General features: G+C 39.9%; 1 protein-coding gene across 1 annotated transcript in view; it reads left to right on the forward strand.

Annotated features, from left to right (window-relative positions):
* The window catches only part of METAP1 (methionyl aminopeptidase 1), a 53,098-nt gene extending 39,119 nt beyond the window's left edge, over positions 1-13,979 (forward strand). The window contains exons 9-11 of the mRNA XM_012474818.2: positions 331-474; positions 9,258-9,323; positions 12,313-13,979. Coding sequence (XP_012330241.1) covers positions 331-474; positions 9,258-9,323; positions 12,313-12,476 — 374 coding nt within the window. The 3' untranslated portion in view covers positions 12,477-13,979. The remainder of the gene's footprint in view (positions 1-330; positions 475-9,257; positions 9,324-12,312) is intronic.
* The last annotated feature ends 380 nt before the right edge of the window (positions 13,980-14,359 follow it).

Consider the following 14,359-nt stretch of genomic DNA (forward strand, 5'->3'; position numbering starts at 1 on the left):
TCTCTGTTGCCCAGGCCAGGGTACAGTGGCAGGAATACTACAGTCTCGGCCTCTTGGGCTCTAGTGATCCTCCTATCTCAGCCTCCCAAGTGTAGCTGGGACTATAGACATGCACCACTATGCAGGGCTAATTTTTATATTTTTTGTAGAGACAGGGCTTTGTCATGTTGCCCAGGCTGGTCTTGAACTCCTGAGCTCAAGTGATCTTCCTGCCTTGGCCTCTCAAGGTGCTGGGATTACAGGCATGAGCCACTGCACCTGGATGATAGTAATTGCTTAGTACACGTTAGTTATTATTTGTTTGTCATGAATTTTCTCTTTTCCTTTCAGTGAAGCCTGGTGTTCGGTACAGAGAATTGGGAAACATTATCCAGAAGCATGCCCAAGCAAATGGATTTTCAGTTGTTCGAAGCTATTGTGGGCATGGAATCCACAAGCTTTTTCATACCGCCCCCAATGTACCCCACTATGCCAGTAAGTACTATCCAGAGATTTGGTACATGCTCACCATTTATTCAACAAATACTCATGCATTTAACAGGACCTACTATTCTGTATTCACTAGAGTTATCTCTTAGCTGTATTAGATAGATTCCCAAAATGTGTATTTGCTGAAATACAGTGCAAGTTCATATCTTACTCACATAATAGTCCAAGGCATGTGTGTTTGGTCACTGTGGGAGCAGGGCAGTTACTGTGTGACACAGGCTGTGTCATGTTTGACCTATGGCTTTCAGTGTCACTTTGGGAGTTGTCCTCCTGGTCAGTAGATAGTTGGGAGTGTGGAGGTTGAAGCTTGGAGGGGTATGCTTGGGAAGTTTTAATAGCCTGGAATTGGCATAAATCACATTTATTTTCCACTGGCAGGAATTCCGTCACATGGCTACATCTGAATACAAGGCAGGTGGGAAAATGTAATCTAGTTGAGTGTTATGGAAGAAAAGGAAACTTATTTAGGCAAACAATCAGCAGTCTGCCACAGGCCTAGCCATTACTATTCTGATTCCTTAGGTGAAGTCAGTTCATCTTGCTTTGTTTGAATGCTTAATGTGTGTCAGATACTGTAGTATTTGTTCTTATAAATAGAGGGGAATAAACAAAATACCTTTCCTCAGGTTGAGTGCCATATGATATAATTACAAAGAAAGTGTAAGACAGCTAATGTCTTACAGAAACCTTTTCTGTAGAGAGAGAAGACATGTGCAGGAATAAATCTCTTATTTAGTGCTGGAAATGAAAGCTGTCCACAGTAAGTGACCTAGGAAGGAACTTAGCACATATTTATTGAGCCACTGCTAGATAAACACTTTCATTTCCTTGTGCTTAAATTTTTTCATCTGTACAATAATAGGGAATGGTACCTACTGTAGAATTGTTATGAGGATTAAGTGAGATGATACATGGAAAGCACTTAGAAATCTGCATGAAAACAGTACTTGAAAAGCATTGTATGTTAATGTTTACAATGACAGTAATAAGCATCATCTCATTTGATCATTGCAAGTCTATGGATAATTTCTTAGCCCTATTTTTTTTAAAGCGACTCTGTGCTTACAGAGGTAATTTACTTGCTCAAGGTCACATGAACTAGTAATTAAATGTCAGACTAGCATTGATACCAGGGTTCTGTCTTGCTTTTTGGAGTCAATTTTTTCTCCCATACTTCATGCTGACGAGTAAGGACTGAAGAAATTTGGTGCTAGATGCTGGGGAGGAACTAAAGAGTGGTTGAAGTTTTGGTCGGGTGGAAATTAGATAAAGCTTTCCAGTTGGAGGGGGAACAGGAATAGGTGCTTCAAATAGAGATGAACAGAGACAAGATAAGGTTGGCCGAGTTATATGTTAAGTACTAGCAGCAGGCAGTTCAGATGTGCTGAATGCCAGACTGAAGAAATTTGACTTCCGTGTCAGAATCTTCAGAAATACTTTTGAGCAGAAGAATGGCATAACAAAGCTGATGTTTTGAGAAGGCTAATTTGGCAGTGGTGACTAAGATGGATTGCAGGTGGGAGTTATGAAGATAGTTGGCCTGATGGGCAGTTGTTGCTGTAGTTCAGGTGTGAGGTGGTGAAATCCTAGACATGGATAGTTGTGGAAAGAAAGTGAAATGAGTGAGCAACCTTTCTAAAGGAGAAGCTGGAGCAGTCATTCAGAGCAGGGGTCCCCAGCCCCCAGGCCGCAGACAGGAACCGATCTATGGCCTATTAGGAACTGAGCTGCACAGCAAGAGGGGAGTGGCAAGCAAGCGAGGGTTACCACCAGAGCTCTGCCTCCTGTCAGATTGGCAGTGGCATTAGATTCTCAGAGGAGTTTGAATACTATTGTTAACTGTGCGTGTGAGGGATCTAGGTTGCTCACTCCTTATGAGAATCTAATGCCTGATGATCTGAGGTGGAACAGTTTCATCCCAAAAACCATTCCCCAAGGTTTGTATCCCCGCAATCACCCGGGTCCTTGGAAAAATTCTATTCTATAAAACCGTTCCCTAGTGCAAAATATGTTGGGGACTGCTGGTTTATAGCGCAGGACCCCTAATGTGTGTGAATAAATAGTTATTAGCAGACTACCTAATTCTTTTTATTTAAGCTGTGAATCATGCTTGAAATAAAAGCTAGCAACAGAAAATAGGTAACTGACTTCATTCCTTCCTGTTAAATCCTGTAATCATCTGAATAATGCATTCCCTTTCACAGAATGGAAGGAGCTATTCTGGTTACAGTGAGGGGTGTGTATGTAAGAGTATGTGAAGGGGAGGGAATAAAAACAGTCCCCTTACTTGCAGAGGCAATAAAATTTGAGTTTAGATATGGATTTGAGTGAGAGATAGATTGAAGATAGTAATATTTATGGAAGAAGGGGATTTTGGTCAGTGGTTATAGTGTCAGCAAAATATGTTGCCACTGTTATACAAAAGAGGTCATGTGAGTTTCCTATTAAAGCATTTAATTAGATGTAAGAAACAATTATGAAAAAAGGAACAAGGACCAGGTATACTTGATACAGTTTTTTTGAGACGGGATCTCGCTCTGTCACCTAGGCTAAAGTGTAGTGGTTTAATCATGGCTCACTGGAGCCTTGACCTCTCAGGGCTCAAGCAGTCCTCCTATCTCAGCGTCCTGAGTAGGCCACCATCCCTGGCAATTTTAATATTTTTGTAGAGGCAGGGTTTGTCCATGTTGCCCAGGCTGGTATCAAACTCCTGGGCTTAAAGCAGTCTTCTCACCTCAGCTTCCCAAGGAGCTGGGATTACAGGCATGAGCCACCACACCCAGCCTTATATATTATGTTTATGAAGAGTCAGATTTATATAAAACAAAATATGCTATGATTACTGTAGGGAAGTGTTAAACTATTGAGGGATATTTTAAATATAGCAGAGATATCTTTTGAAATGTAAATATTCTCTGCTTCAGTTTGTAACTCTATATTCCTAACCCAAAAGAGAGAAGAACCAGGAAATTATTGTGTAACCTTTCTCTACTCCTTCTATGTAGGAGAAATCCTTGTTAGGTGAGAGTTTATTTGCTTCTATATTTGAGTCATTGGGTGGGAAGTAATGATGATAATACCCTACTCCAGGCCCTTGCAATACAGTGACTATTGCAATAAAGCAAGTCATACAAAGTTTTTGGTTTCCCAGTGCTTAAAAAAAGTTATGTTTACACTATACTGTGGTCTGTTGTATGTGTAGTAACAATGCACAAACCTTGATTGAAAAATACTCTATTGCTAAAAAATGCCAGCAGTCATCTGAGCTTTTAGTGAGTTGTAATCCTCTTGCTGGTGAAAGGTCTTCCCTTGATGTCCACTGACTGATCAGGGTGGTAGTTGCTGAAGGCTGGGATGTGTATTACATTCTCACATGGTTAGAAAGAAATTCCTGAATCTGGGTAATTAATTATAAAGAAAAGAGGCGTGGCCAGGTGTAGTGGCTCACACCTGTAATCTCAGCACTTTGGGAGGCTGAGGTGGGCGGATCACAAGGTTAAGGGATCGAGACCATCCTGGCCAACATGGTGAAACCCCATTTCTACTAAAAATACAAAAATTATCTGGGCATGGTGGGGCACACCTGTATCTCCAGCTACTTGGGAGGCTGAGTTAGGAGAATCGCATGAACCCGGGTGGCGGTGGTTGCAATGAGCTGAGATTGCAGCACTGCACTCCAGCCTGGTGACAAAGCGAGAATCCATCTCAAAACAAAAGAAAAAGAAAAGAGGCTTAATTGGCTCATGGTCCTGCAGGCTATACAGGAAGCATGGCAGCATCAGCTTCTGGAGAGGCTTCAGGGAACTTAATCATGGTGGAAGGCAAAGAGGGAGTGAGGTGTCTCACATGGTGGGAGCAGGAGCAAGAGAGAGAGCGCATGAGAGGAGGTGCCACACACTTTTAAACGACCAGATCTCATGACAACTCATTCACTATACAGTACCAAGGGAGGTGGTGCTAAACCAGTTCATGAGAACTCTGTCTCCATGATGTAGTCACTTTCCACCAGGCCTTACCTCCAACACTGGGAATTACATTTTAACATGAGATTTGGGTGGGAACACAGATCGAAACCATATCAGGATGGTCATGGCAATTTCTTGAAATAAGACAACAAAGTTTGTTACATTGATTGACTCCTCCTTTCATGAAGGATTTCTCTGTAGCTTGTGATACTGTTTGATAGCGTTTTATCCACAGAACTTCTGTCAAAATTGGAGTCAGTTCTATCAAACCCTGCTCCTGTTTTATCAACTAAGTTTATGTAATATTCTAAGTCTTTTGTTGTCATCTCAACAATGTTCACAGCGTCTTCGCTAGAGTTAGATTCCATCTCAAGAAACTACTTTTTTGTTTATCCATAAGATGCAGCTACTCATCTGTTCAAGTTTCATCATGAGATTGCAGCAATCCATTCACATCCTCAGCCTCCATTTCTAATTCTGTTTCTCTTGCTCTTTCCACCGCATTTGCAGTTACATCCTCCACTATGTTTCAAACCCCTCTTGGTCATCCAAAAGGGTGGAAATCACTTTCTGCCCAGCTCATGTTAATATTGATATTTGACTTCCTCTCATGCATCATGAATTTTCCTCCCATGAATCACAATTTTTTTGGGTTTTTTTTGGTTTGAGATAGGGTCTCACTCTGGTTGCCCAGGCTGGAGTGCAGCGGTGTGATCTCGACTCTCTGCAGCCTCCAACTCCTGGACTCAGGTGATTCGCCCACCTCAGCGTCCTGAGTAGCTGGCATTACAAGTACGCACCACCATGTCCAGCTATTTTTTTTTTTTTTTTTTTTTTGTATTTTTAGTAGAAACAGGGTTTCACTAGTTGCCTAGTCTGATCTTGAATTCCTGGACTCACACAATCCACCCGCCTCAGCCTTCCAGAGTGCTGGGATTATAGGTGTGTACCACCATGCCCGGCCTACATATGTTTTTGCTGACATCCAGAATGGTGAATCCTTTCAAGAAGGTTTTTCAGTTTACTTTTGTGCAGATTCATCAGAGGAATCACTGTCTATGGCAGCCTTAGAAAATGTATTTCTTAAATAATAAGACTTGAAAGTCAAAATTCCTTCTTGATCCATGAGCTACAGAATAGGTTCCATGTTAGCAGGCATGAAAACAACACTCATTTCCTTGTACATCTCCGTTAGAACTCTTGGGCAATCAGGTGCATTGTCAGTGAATAGTAGTATTTTGAGAGGAATCTTTTTCTCTGAGCAGTAGGTTTCAACAGCAGGCTTAAAATATTCAGTAAACCATGCTATAAATTGAGGTGCTGTCATCCAAGCTTTGTTCTTCCATTTCTAGAGCACAGGCAGAGTAGATTTTGCTTCCTTCTTCAGGAATCTTAAGATTTGGGGAATGGTGGATGAGCATTGGCTTTAACTTGAAGTCACAAGCTGTGTGATCCCCTAACAAGAAAGTCAGCCTTTCCTTTGAAGCCAGGTATTGACTTCTCCTCTCTAGTTAGAAAGTCCTAGGTGGCATTTTCTTCCATTAGAAGGCCGTTTTGATCTGCATTGAAAATCTGTTAGTATAGCCACCTTCATCAATTATTTTAGCTATGTCTTCTGGCTAATTTGCTACAATTTCCACATCAGCACTTGCTGCTTCACCTTGCACTTTTATGTAATGGAGATGGATTCTTTAAACCTCATGAGCCAGCCTCTGCTAACTTTCAACTTTTCTTCTGAAGCTTTGTCGCCTCTTTTAGCCTTCATAGAATTGAGAGTTAGTCCCTTGTCTAGATTGGGCTTTGGCTTAAGGGAATGTGTGGGTTGTGTGATCTTCTATCTAGACCATTCAAGCTTCGTCCATAACAGCAATAAGACTGTTGTACTTTCTTTGCATTTGTGGCTTCAGTGGAGTAGTGCTTTCAATTTCCTTCAAGAACTTTCCCTCTGCATTCACAACTTGGCTTAACTTTTTGGCACCAGAGACATAGCTTTTGGCCTGTCTAGGCTATTGACCTGCCTTCCTCATTATGTTTAATTATTTCTAGCTTTTGATTCAAAGTGAGAGACATGTGACTCTTCCTTTCAGTGGAATACTTAGAGGCCATTGTAGGGCTATTAAGTGGCCTAATTTCAGTATTGTGTTTCAGGGACTAGGGAGGCCGGAGAGGGAGAGAGAAGGGGGCAGGTTCGTGGAGTAGTCAGAATACACATAAACATTTATTAGGTTTGCTGTCTTACGTGGGCGCAGTTTGTGGTGCCCCCAAACAATTAAAATTGTAACATCAAAGATCATCTATCACAGATCACTATAACTGATAAAATAATAATGAGAATGTTTGAAATATTGTGAAAATTGCCAAATTGTGAAACAGAGACATGAAGTGAACATGCACTGCTGGAAAAATGACATTGCTAGACTTGCTCAATGCAGGGTTGCCACAAACCTTCAATTTATTAAAAACAAAACAAAACAGTATCTAGCCGGATGTGGTAGCTCAAACCTCTAATTCCAGCACCTTGGGAGGCTGAGGCAGCCTGATCACTTGAGGACAGGAGTTCAAGACCAACCTGGCCAACATGGTGAAACCATGCTTCTACTAGAAATACAAAAATTAGCCGGGCGTGGTGCACATGCCTCAAGGAGGCTTACTCAGGAGGCTGAGGCAGGAGGATCACTTGAACCTCGGAGTTTGGAGGTTGCAGGGAGCTGAGATCATGTCACTGCGCTCCAGCCTGGGCAACAGAGCAAGACTCCGTCTCAAAAAAAAAAACAGAGAAAGAAAAAGAAAAGCAGTGTCTGTGAAGCACAATACAGTGAAGTGCAATAAAACAAGATGTGCCTGTATATTATAGTCATTCTGTGAGAGACTATAGATTAGACACAAATTTTTCAAAAAGTACCTAACATAGTGTGTGCAATAGTATAGTCACTCACATAATGTGTATTTGTTGAGTGAGGTATGTTGGGAAACTGAAACTTTAATCAGTATAAAAATTATTGAGAGATATTATACATGTTGTTTTAGTCTTTGAAATCCAAAGTGTTTTTGAACTGATAGCCTGTCTCAATTCTGATTAGCCACTTTTCAAGTACTTTATAGCTATGCGTGGCTAATGTTGCCATATTGACAGCAGAGTTCTAGATTCTTTCATCCTTTTTACTTTCTGTGACACCACACTGACATTCTTGACATTTTCTTTTTGGTTTCTTTAAGGGAATAGAGACCAGTCCTGAATAATTAAGCATGTCATTTTGAGAGAAAGTTTGTGAGTTTAGAAATTAAAAGTCAAATGTTTCTTTTTCTTTTCTTTTTTTTTAATGACCTTAGGATTTTATAGCAGTTTAGAAACTCCAGATTTGAAACCTGCTGTAAGTGTAGTTTGGCAATACCTAAGATAGTCGAAAGGAGCACAATAGCTATTCATCTGGAAAGTTATGCAGGAATATACATGTGTAGGGGAGATTAGACCATACCTGGAAAGAGGACAGTTAAGTTGAGTCAGCCTCAACTGGAGGGGAAATTTGCCATTCATTACCAAAGTTGTGGATCAGAACAACCGCACAGAGGAACCCTGAAAAGCCGATGTATTAGCCATCTGGTGGTCAGGTTGGGCATTGCAGTCATTCACTTAGCTGATAGCCTTACTAGGTTTTGTTTAACGTTGAATTTAAATTAGTTCTCCATTTTTGTCTTAAAAAGCCTATTCTTAGTTTTAATATTTTTGGTCTTTTTGAGGGGTATGGCAGGTCTGGTCACTGTAATTTATTGTTGTATTTCTTGTGATGATCCTGAAAAAAAAACTTGTATTAATGAACTTGGACAAAGAAACTAAAAAGTATTTGGAGAGAGAAACAGAGTTTGCTTTTTTGCTTTCAATTAAAAAAGAAGGATCTTCCCAGTTTTTTTTTTTTTTTAAAGACAGAGTCTCACTCTGTCACCCAGGTTGGAGTGCAGTGGCGCGATCTCAGCTCACTGCAACCTCTGTCTCCTGGTTTCAAGTGATTCCCTGCCTCAGCCTCTTGAGTAGCTGGGATTTCAGCTGCACGCCACCATGCCCGGCTAATTTTTGTATTTTTAGTAGAGACAGGGTTTCACCATGTTGGCCAGGCTGGTCTCAAACTCTTGACCTGCCTCAAGTGATCCACTCACCTTGGCCTCTCAAAGTGCTGGGATTATAGGCTTGAGCCACCACGCCAGGCCTATTTTTTAAAAAGTAGGTTAGTGTGCATAGACTTTGTTCTTCTTTGAAGATGAGAAAAAGACAATAGCTTGTAAAACGTTGTGAAAATCATGTAGTTTCCATGCGCTGTGCCCCTATGTACAAACACATACATCCCCCCACAAGTGATGGGAGATTTTTGGCATAATCTGAAATGTCTGTCATTCTCCTTCAAATTTCTCTACCTGCATGAGTAGTGGAACTCTTGGTTTTGTGATTGCAATTGTAGTCATGTGGTAATAGAAATCAAGGCACTTTTCTTTTATTCTTTGTTTTTATTTGCCACTTTTCTTTTTATGGAAGTGATACTCATATCTGAAATGCAGCCTACAAATATCTATTTTCCTAGAGAACACATAGCATAATGAAATGTTCCTAGGACAATATATACACCATATTAGATGGCTACCAGTATAATACCTGTTTGTTGAACTTTAAGAAAGGGAATCAGGAGAGGACAAAGTAATTAATTTAAGAATCACTGATGGGAATTTGAATTGTTTACTCTTTCTAGTTAGCTGTTCAACAGTACACTGTTGGTTTTGCTACCTTCTGAGATTTTTTTTTTTCTTTAATTTCAGAAAATAAAGCAGTTGGAGTGATGAAGTCGGGCCATGTATTTACGATTGAGCCAATGATTTGTGAAGGTGAGAAAAAGGGATGCCGTGACATTCTTTAATTGAATTTATATGTGTTTTAGGTTATTCATCGTGTCAGTGGTCTCTTCTGCCTGCTTGCTTTTTGCTTTCTACTCCCTATCCCCTCTCAAACTTCATTCAGTATCATGTGGAGAACTGAAAATTGTGGGGGTTGGCAAGAACGACATGGTTTCTGTGTGGTAATCTGTCAGGAGATGCTGAAGTGCTTGAATCCTGCTCCCTTTTCATGAAGATCATATCAGAAGGTGCATTGTAATAATGAGGTGCCCAGGTCAAGTCTGTGTGGATGTTCTTGCTTGACGTAGGAGAGGGAAGAGGAAGGAACAAAGTAGAGCATTTGATGAGCCACCCAGTTTGAGGTAGGCATGATTATATGATTTAATTCTTCATAGTTTATAAGGTAGGTGTTATCCCCATTATACAAAGTAGGAAACTGGTCCTTGAAGAAGGTAAGTAGCTTGCCTATAACTTAGCTTGTTACCTGGCAGAATTTGTCAGACTCGGCTCATTAGCTGTTCTGACCCTTCATGGTCTGCACTCATGTCATCAGGTAGCATCATATAGCTATTGTGGGGAAACACACCAAGGACACACTTGGCTCTGGCAGCCTCCCCACTGTTGTCCTTCCCTCCAGACAGGCTTGTAGCAGTGATAGGAGACGTGGAGGCACGATTAGGGCTCCTCACTGAGATTTTCAGAGTGATTCTAATAATAGAGCTTTCTGGTTAGGGGATGCAAAGCGAGGCAGTAGCAGTAGAGCTTGTGTGTCCTGAGCCCAGTATTAAAGGATACTCCTTCTCTGGATCCTTCTAGTCTTTTTATAACCCAGTCTTCGGAATGACTGCCATACTCTCTTTCTTAGAAGTGATTCACTGAATCCAGCCCACACTCAAGGGGAGCAGGAGCTTACACAAGGCCGTGCATGCCAGGAGGGTGGGGATCACTGAAGTCACTTTCTTAAGCTGATTTCTTACTGCCTTTTCTGTAAAATGAAAATTAGAATCCCTGTCTTGCCAACACCCGAGGCTGCTATAAGAACTGAGATGATTTGTGTTAACATAAAGTACTTTGTATAATTTAAAGGACTGCACAAATGTAAAGTTTTTGTCATGCTCTTGTAATAAGGATACAGTTCTGATCGTGTGCAACCAGTTGTAAAGACGGTAAGTATTTAGCAGTGAAAAGAAAGAGTGGGAGGAAAGTGTCCTTTTGGCTACATATTTCCATTAACTGGCACCTGGTTGATGAGCCATGATGTAGTATTTTCAGTAAGCAAATAACTTTGTATACAGCCAGCACAGGTAATTAATCATCAAATATACTTTAGTATAACTCAGCTAGATTAAATTCCAGCTCTGGAATAGAAAGTCTCAAATCTGCAGGAGAATTTCCTCAGAATAGCCAAATATATTTAACTTGCCATTACTAAAAATCCTGTTTTATCAGATCACAATAAAATCATAGTAGTGGTGTTTTAAATCTGTTGGTGTAAAGGCCATTACACTGAAAAATATCTGTTTACTCATCTTTAGGTGCTTGATGAGGCATGAGTTAACTTTTTTAGGCTGCCTCATATTTTCTTTTTATCCTGGGATTTAATGTTGCGCAAAAGTAGTTTTACTTCACTACAGAGTTTATGTTCTAGGATTTGTCTGTCTGAGTCAGTGAGTCCTTGAAGTAATATATTTCACCTAAAGGGTATTCAAAATGAAAGTATTGTTTTTTTTTTTTACATCTAATTTTGAAACAAGAAAGCTCTGCAAATACACCTTTTACAATAGTATCTAGAATTGTCTTTGTCATTCCACCTCTGCTTCACATTCTCTTGGGCCTTTGCTTTCTGCTTTCCCTCCTTGTGCCCCCTCCATCCCCTTTCCTGCCTTTCCCTAAGTTTTCTTTCATGGCCTCCCAGATTCTTTCACTGTCCCTTCGCTTCCCTTCTCTGGTTTCAGCTCCTGTCCAGACCATTTGGCTTCATATTTTTCTTATCCTCTCATACCAGTCTTTCTCTTTGTCCCTCTTCTGGTTCCAGAGATAGAGTTCACAAAAATTTCACTGTAAAATCTGTTCTCACCATCTGTTTGTGTGCCTACCATTTTGAAATTATATCAGGAATTGAATGCTATATTGGAACTATAAACACATGATTTCCTTCACAATATATACTGACTATGGTTTTGTCAGATGCCAAAGTTATATACTCGGAAAGAGCTAACTTCATTAAGTTGTTTTTCTTTCCAATATTTATTGTAAAATATACATCTCAGTCATTTTTAAATGTACAGTTCAGCATTATTAAATACATTCATAATGCTGTGCACCCTCCACCATCATCCATCTCCAAAAGGCTTTCATCTTGTAAAACTGAAACTCAACCCATTAAACACTCCCTTCCCATTCCTCTCTACTCCCAGCCCTTGGCATCCACCGTTCTGCTATCTCCATGATTTTGACTACGGTACTCTATCTCATATAAGTGGAATCATTAAGCATATGCCTTTTAGTGACTGGCTTATTTCACTTAGCGTTATGACCTCAAGGTTCACTTATGTTGTAGCATATTGCAGAATGTCCTTTTTAAAAAATTTCATATTTTAAAATTGACAATTATTGTACGTATTCATAGGGTACGTAGTGATGCTTAGATACATATAATGAACCATATAATTAATTAAAGTTTATACTCAAAGTCATGATTGGTATCAATGTGTTGTCTAAATTGAAATCCACCACCTTTATTTTGGAAATTCCATCTTGATTTGATATTTGGGATATATAAAAAATGTGATTGTAATACATCTGAAGAAATTTAAACATCAGACATACTGAAGACCAGAATGAAGTTGGAAAGGCATTTAGCTAAAACAATTGGCGTGTAAATAAGGATCTTAGTAGTGAATTTTCTACTTGGTTTTCTTCTTGATAGAGTTCATTTAGAAAACTGAGTGATTGAATTAAGAAATTGTTTTTGTTTAAGGTGGATGGCAGGATGAAACCTGGCCAGATGGTTGGACTGCAGTGACAAGAGATGGAAAGCGGTCTGCTCAGTTTGAGCACACCCTCCTGGTCACGGACACTGGCTGTGAAATCCTAACCCGGCGACTTGACAGTGCACGGCCTCACTTCATGTCTCAGTTTTAATTCTCCCAAGATGGCACATCTCAGTGATATCTTCTTACTGTACTATGCATTTTATTGAGAGTACAGAAAGGAAGAGGAACCTTTTTTTTTTTATCACTCGTTTTGTTTTGACTATAGATAGGAAAGGACTACAGCATTTGATGTGTGTCCTCAAGAACTTGTCTTGGGTCTGAAAAAACTGAGAAGAATATAAAGGAAACCTTGCTCAACTCTTCAGCCCCCTTCCCCTGCACACCTGTTTTCTCATTTGCCCTTTGAGCACTTTTACTTAAACTTGCTTCTAGTTGCTTTTACCACTGCCACAAAATGGCCATCAAGAGCCAGCTGCTTTCCAGGTAAACATTGGAAATGAAAATCCTTGAACCTTTAGCAATATATGTTGCACCAGATTTTTTAAATTATATATATGGAAATATATATGTATACATTTTTAATTCCATATACATAATTACCAAACACTATGAGACCCAGGGTTTCTGTTGGTTCTGCTCTGACAGGTTTATATGCTCTCATAAATGGATCCACAGTTTGTAGTGATTTAATTCCTGGTTGGGATTTGGCCTCCCCTCTCCCCCATGCTGACGATTTACCCTTGTAATTGTGCATAGGGAAGCACTCACCCAATGAGACTTTCTCCAATGTGGACTCTGTGTGTCAGTGAATGAATGTAGTAAAATTCACTTTGGAAGGTTATCAAGCTTTTTAAAATCTAGTTTATGGCAAAAATAGCCATTTTCCAAGTGGTAGCTGACTGTTGCAGGGCATGAGAATTTTCATAATACACTGCTATTTCAGACCTCTGTTTGGTCAGAAATGGAAAAGAAAAAGCCCCCTTTCTTCCCTTTTCTGTTTTACTTCAAGGACATACCCTGGAGGTGATCAGAGAAGGGTGGATGCACTGTGGCAGAGGATGGGGAAAGAGTTCTAAACTGTCTCCAGCTGTGAGCCCAGGAGGTCAAGTGGGCTATTTAAGTCTAACGTTTAGTAAGTAAGCGTTGATAGTGATGAGAAAGGAACTTTTTGTACTGTAACCTTGCAGTAGAGACGCAGCTGTCCTTGGTGTGCTGAAATACACCTCACCTTTACATAGTTGGGAACCTCAGTAGAAATGACCTCAGCTGCCCAATATCTGTGTTCCTTTCAGCAGTTGTTTAAGTAGGATTGTATCAATGAAGACATGTCAGATCACGAAGTCATTGTCATTAGAGTGTACTTGATTACTGGGCATCCTTGTAATATAATTTCATACCACTGACACATTATACTTGTAAGAGAACATCTTTCCCAGAGTGCCTCAGACCTTATTGCTTTAAAATATAATAATGTTTTCATTACTTTTATTATTTTAATGATTTAGTAAAGTTGACTGAATCTGGTATAGACTTTTGTGGGTATGTGTGTGAAGTTTTTATCAAACTGTAATATTTGTGAATGGAATGCCTTGCAATACGAATGTTAATATAATGTGTAAAGGGAGATTAAAAAGTTTGAATGATTATCCCACCATGTAGTCATTAACTTTGCTGCATTTCTTTGGGATTTCAGAGGGAAATGGTGGGAATGGGAAGGCTGTTTGATAATCTAAAATAAATTCACGACCATTTGAGTAGAAATGCTTTTTCAGGTGTAATGGCTATATGTAAACTCAGCAGAGCGCCAACAGCATTTGAGATGCAACCATATTTGTGAGAGCTTTTAAGACAGAATGCTGAATATTAGGGGAGCATTTTATGTGCTGATTGTGGAATTAACAGTGTGGGCTTATTCAGTGTCTGTCATTAGAAGATAAGCTCAAGGAAAAAAGATCTTGGTGGTGCGAGAGTTTTTTGGTTACAAGATAAAACACCACACTGGTGACAATGCTTTTCTTGGTTTGGGAGATT

Source organism: Aotus nancymaae, unplaced genomic scaffold (assembly GCF_030222135.1).
Source record: "Aotus nancymaae isolate 86718 unplaced genomic scaffold, 86718_ANA_hifiasm-v0.15.2.pri h1tg000006l, whole genome shotgun sequence".
Lineage (NCBI taxonomy): Eukaryota > Metazoa > Chordata > Mammalia > Primates > Aotidae > Aotus > Aotus nancymaae.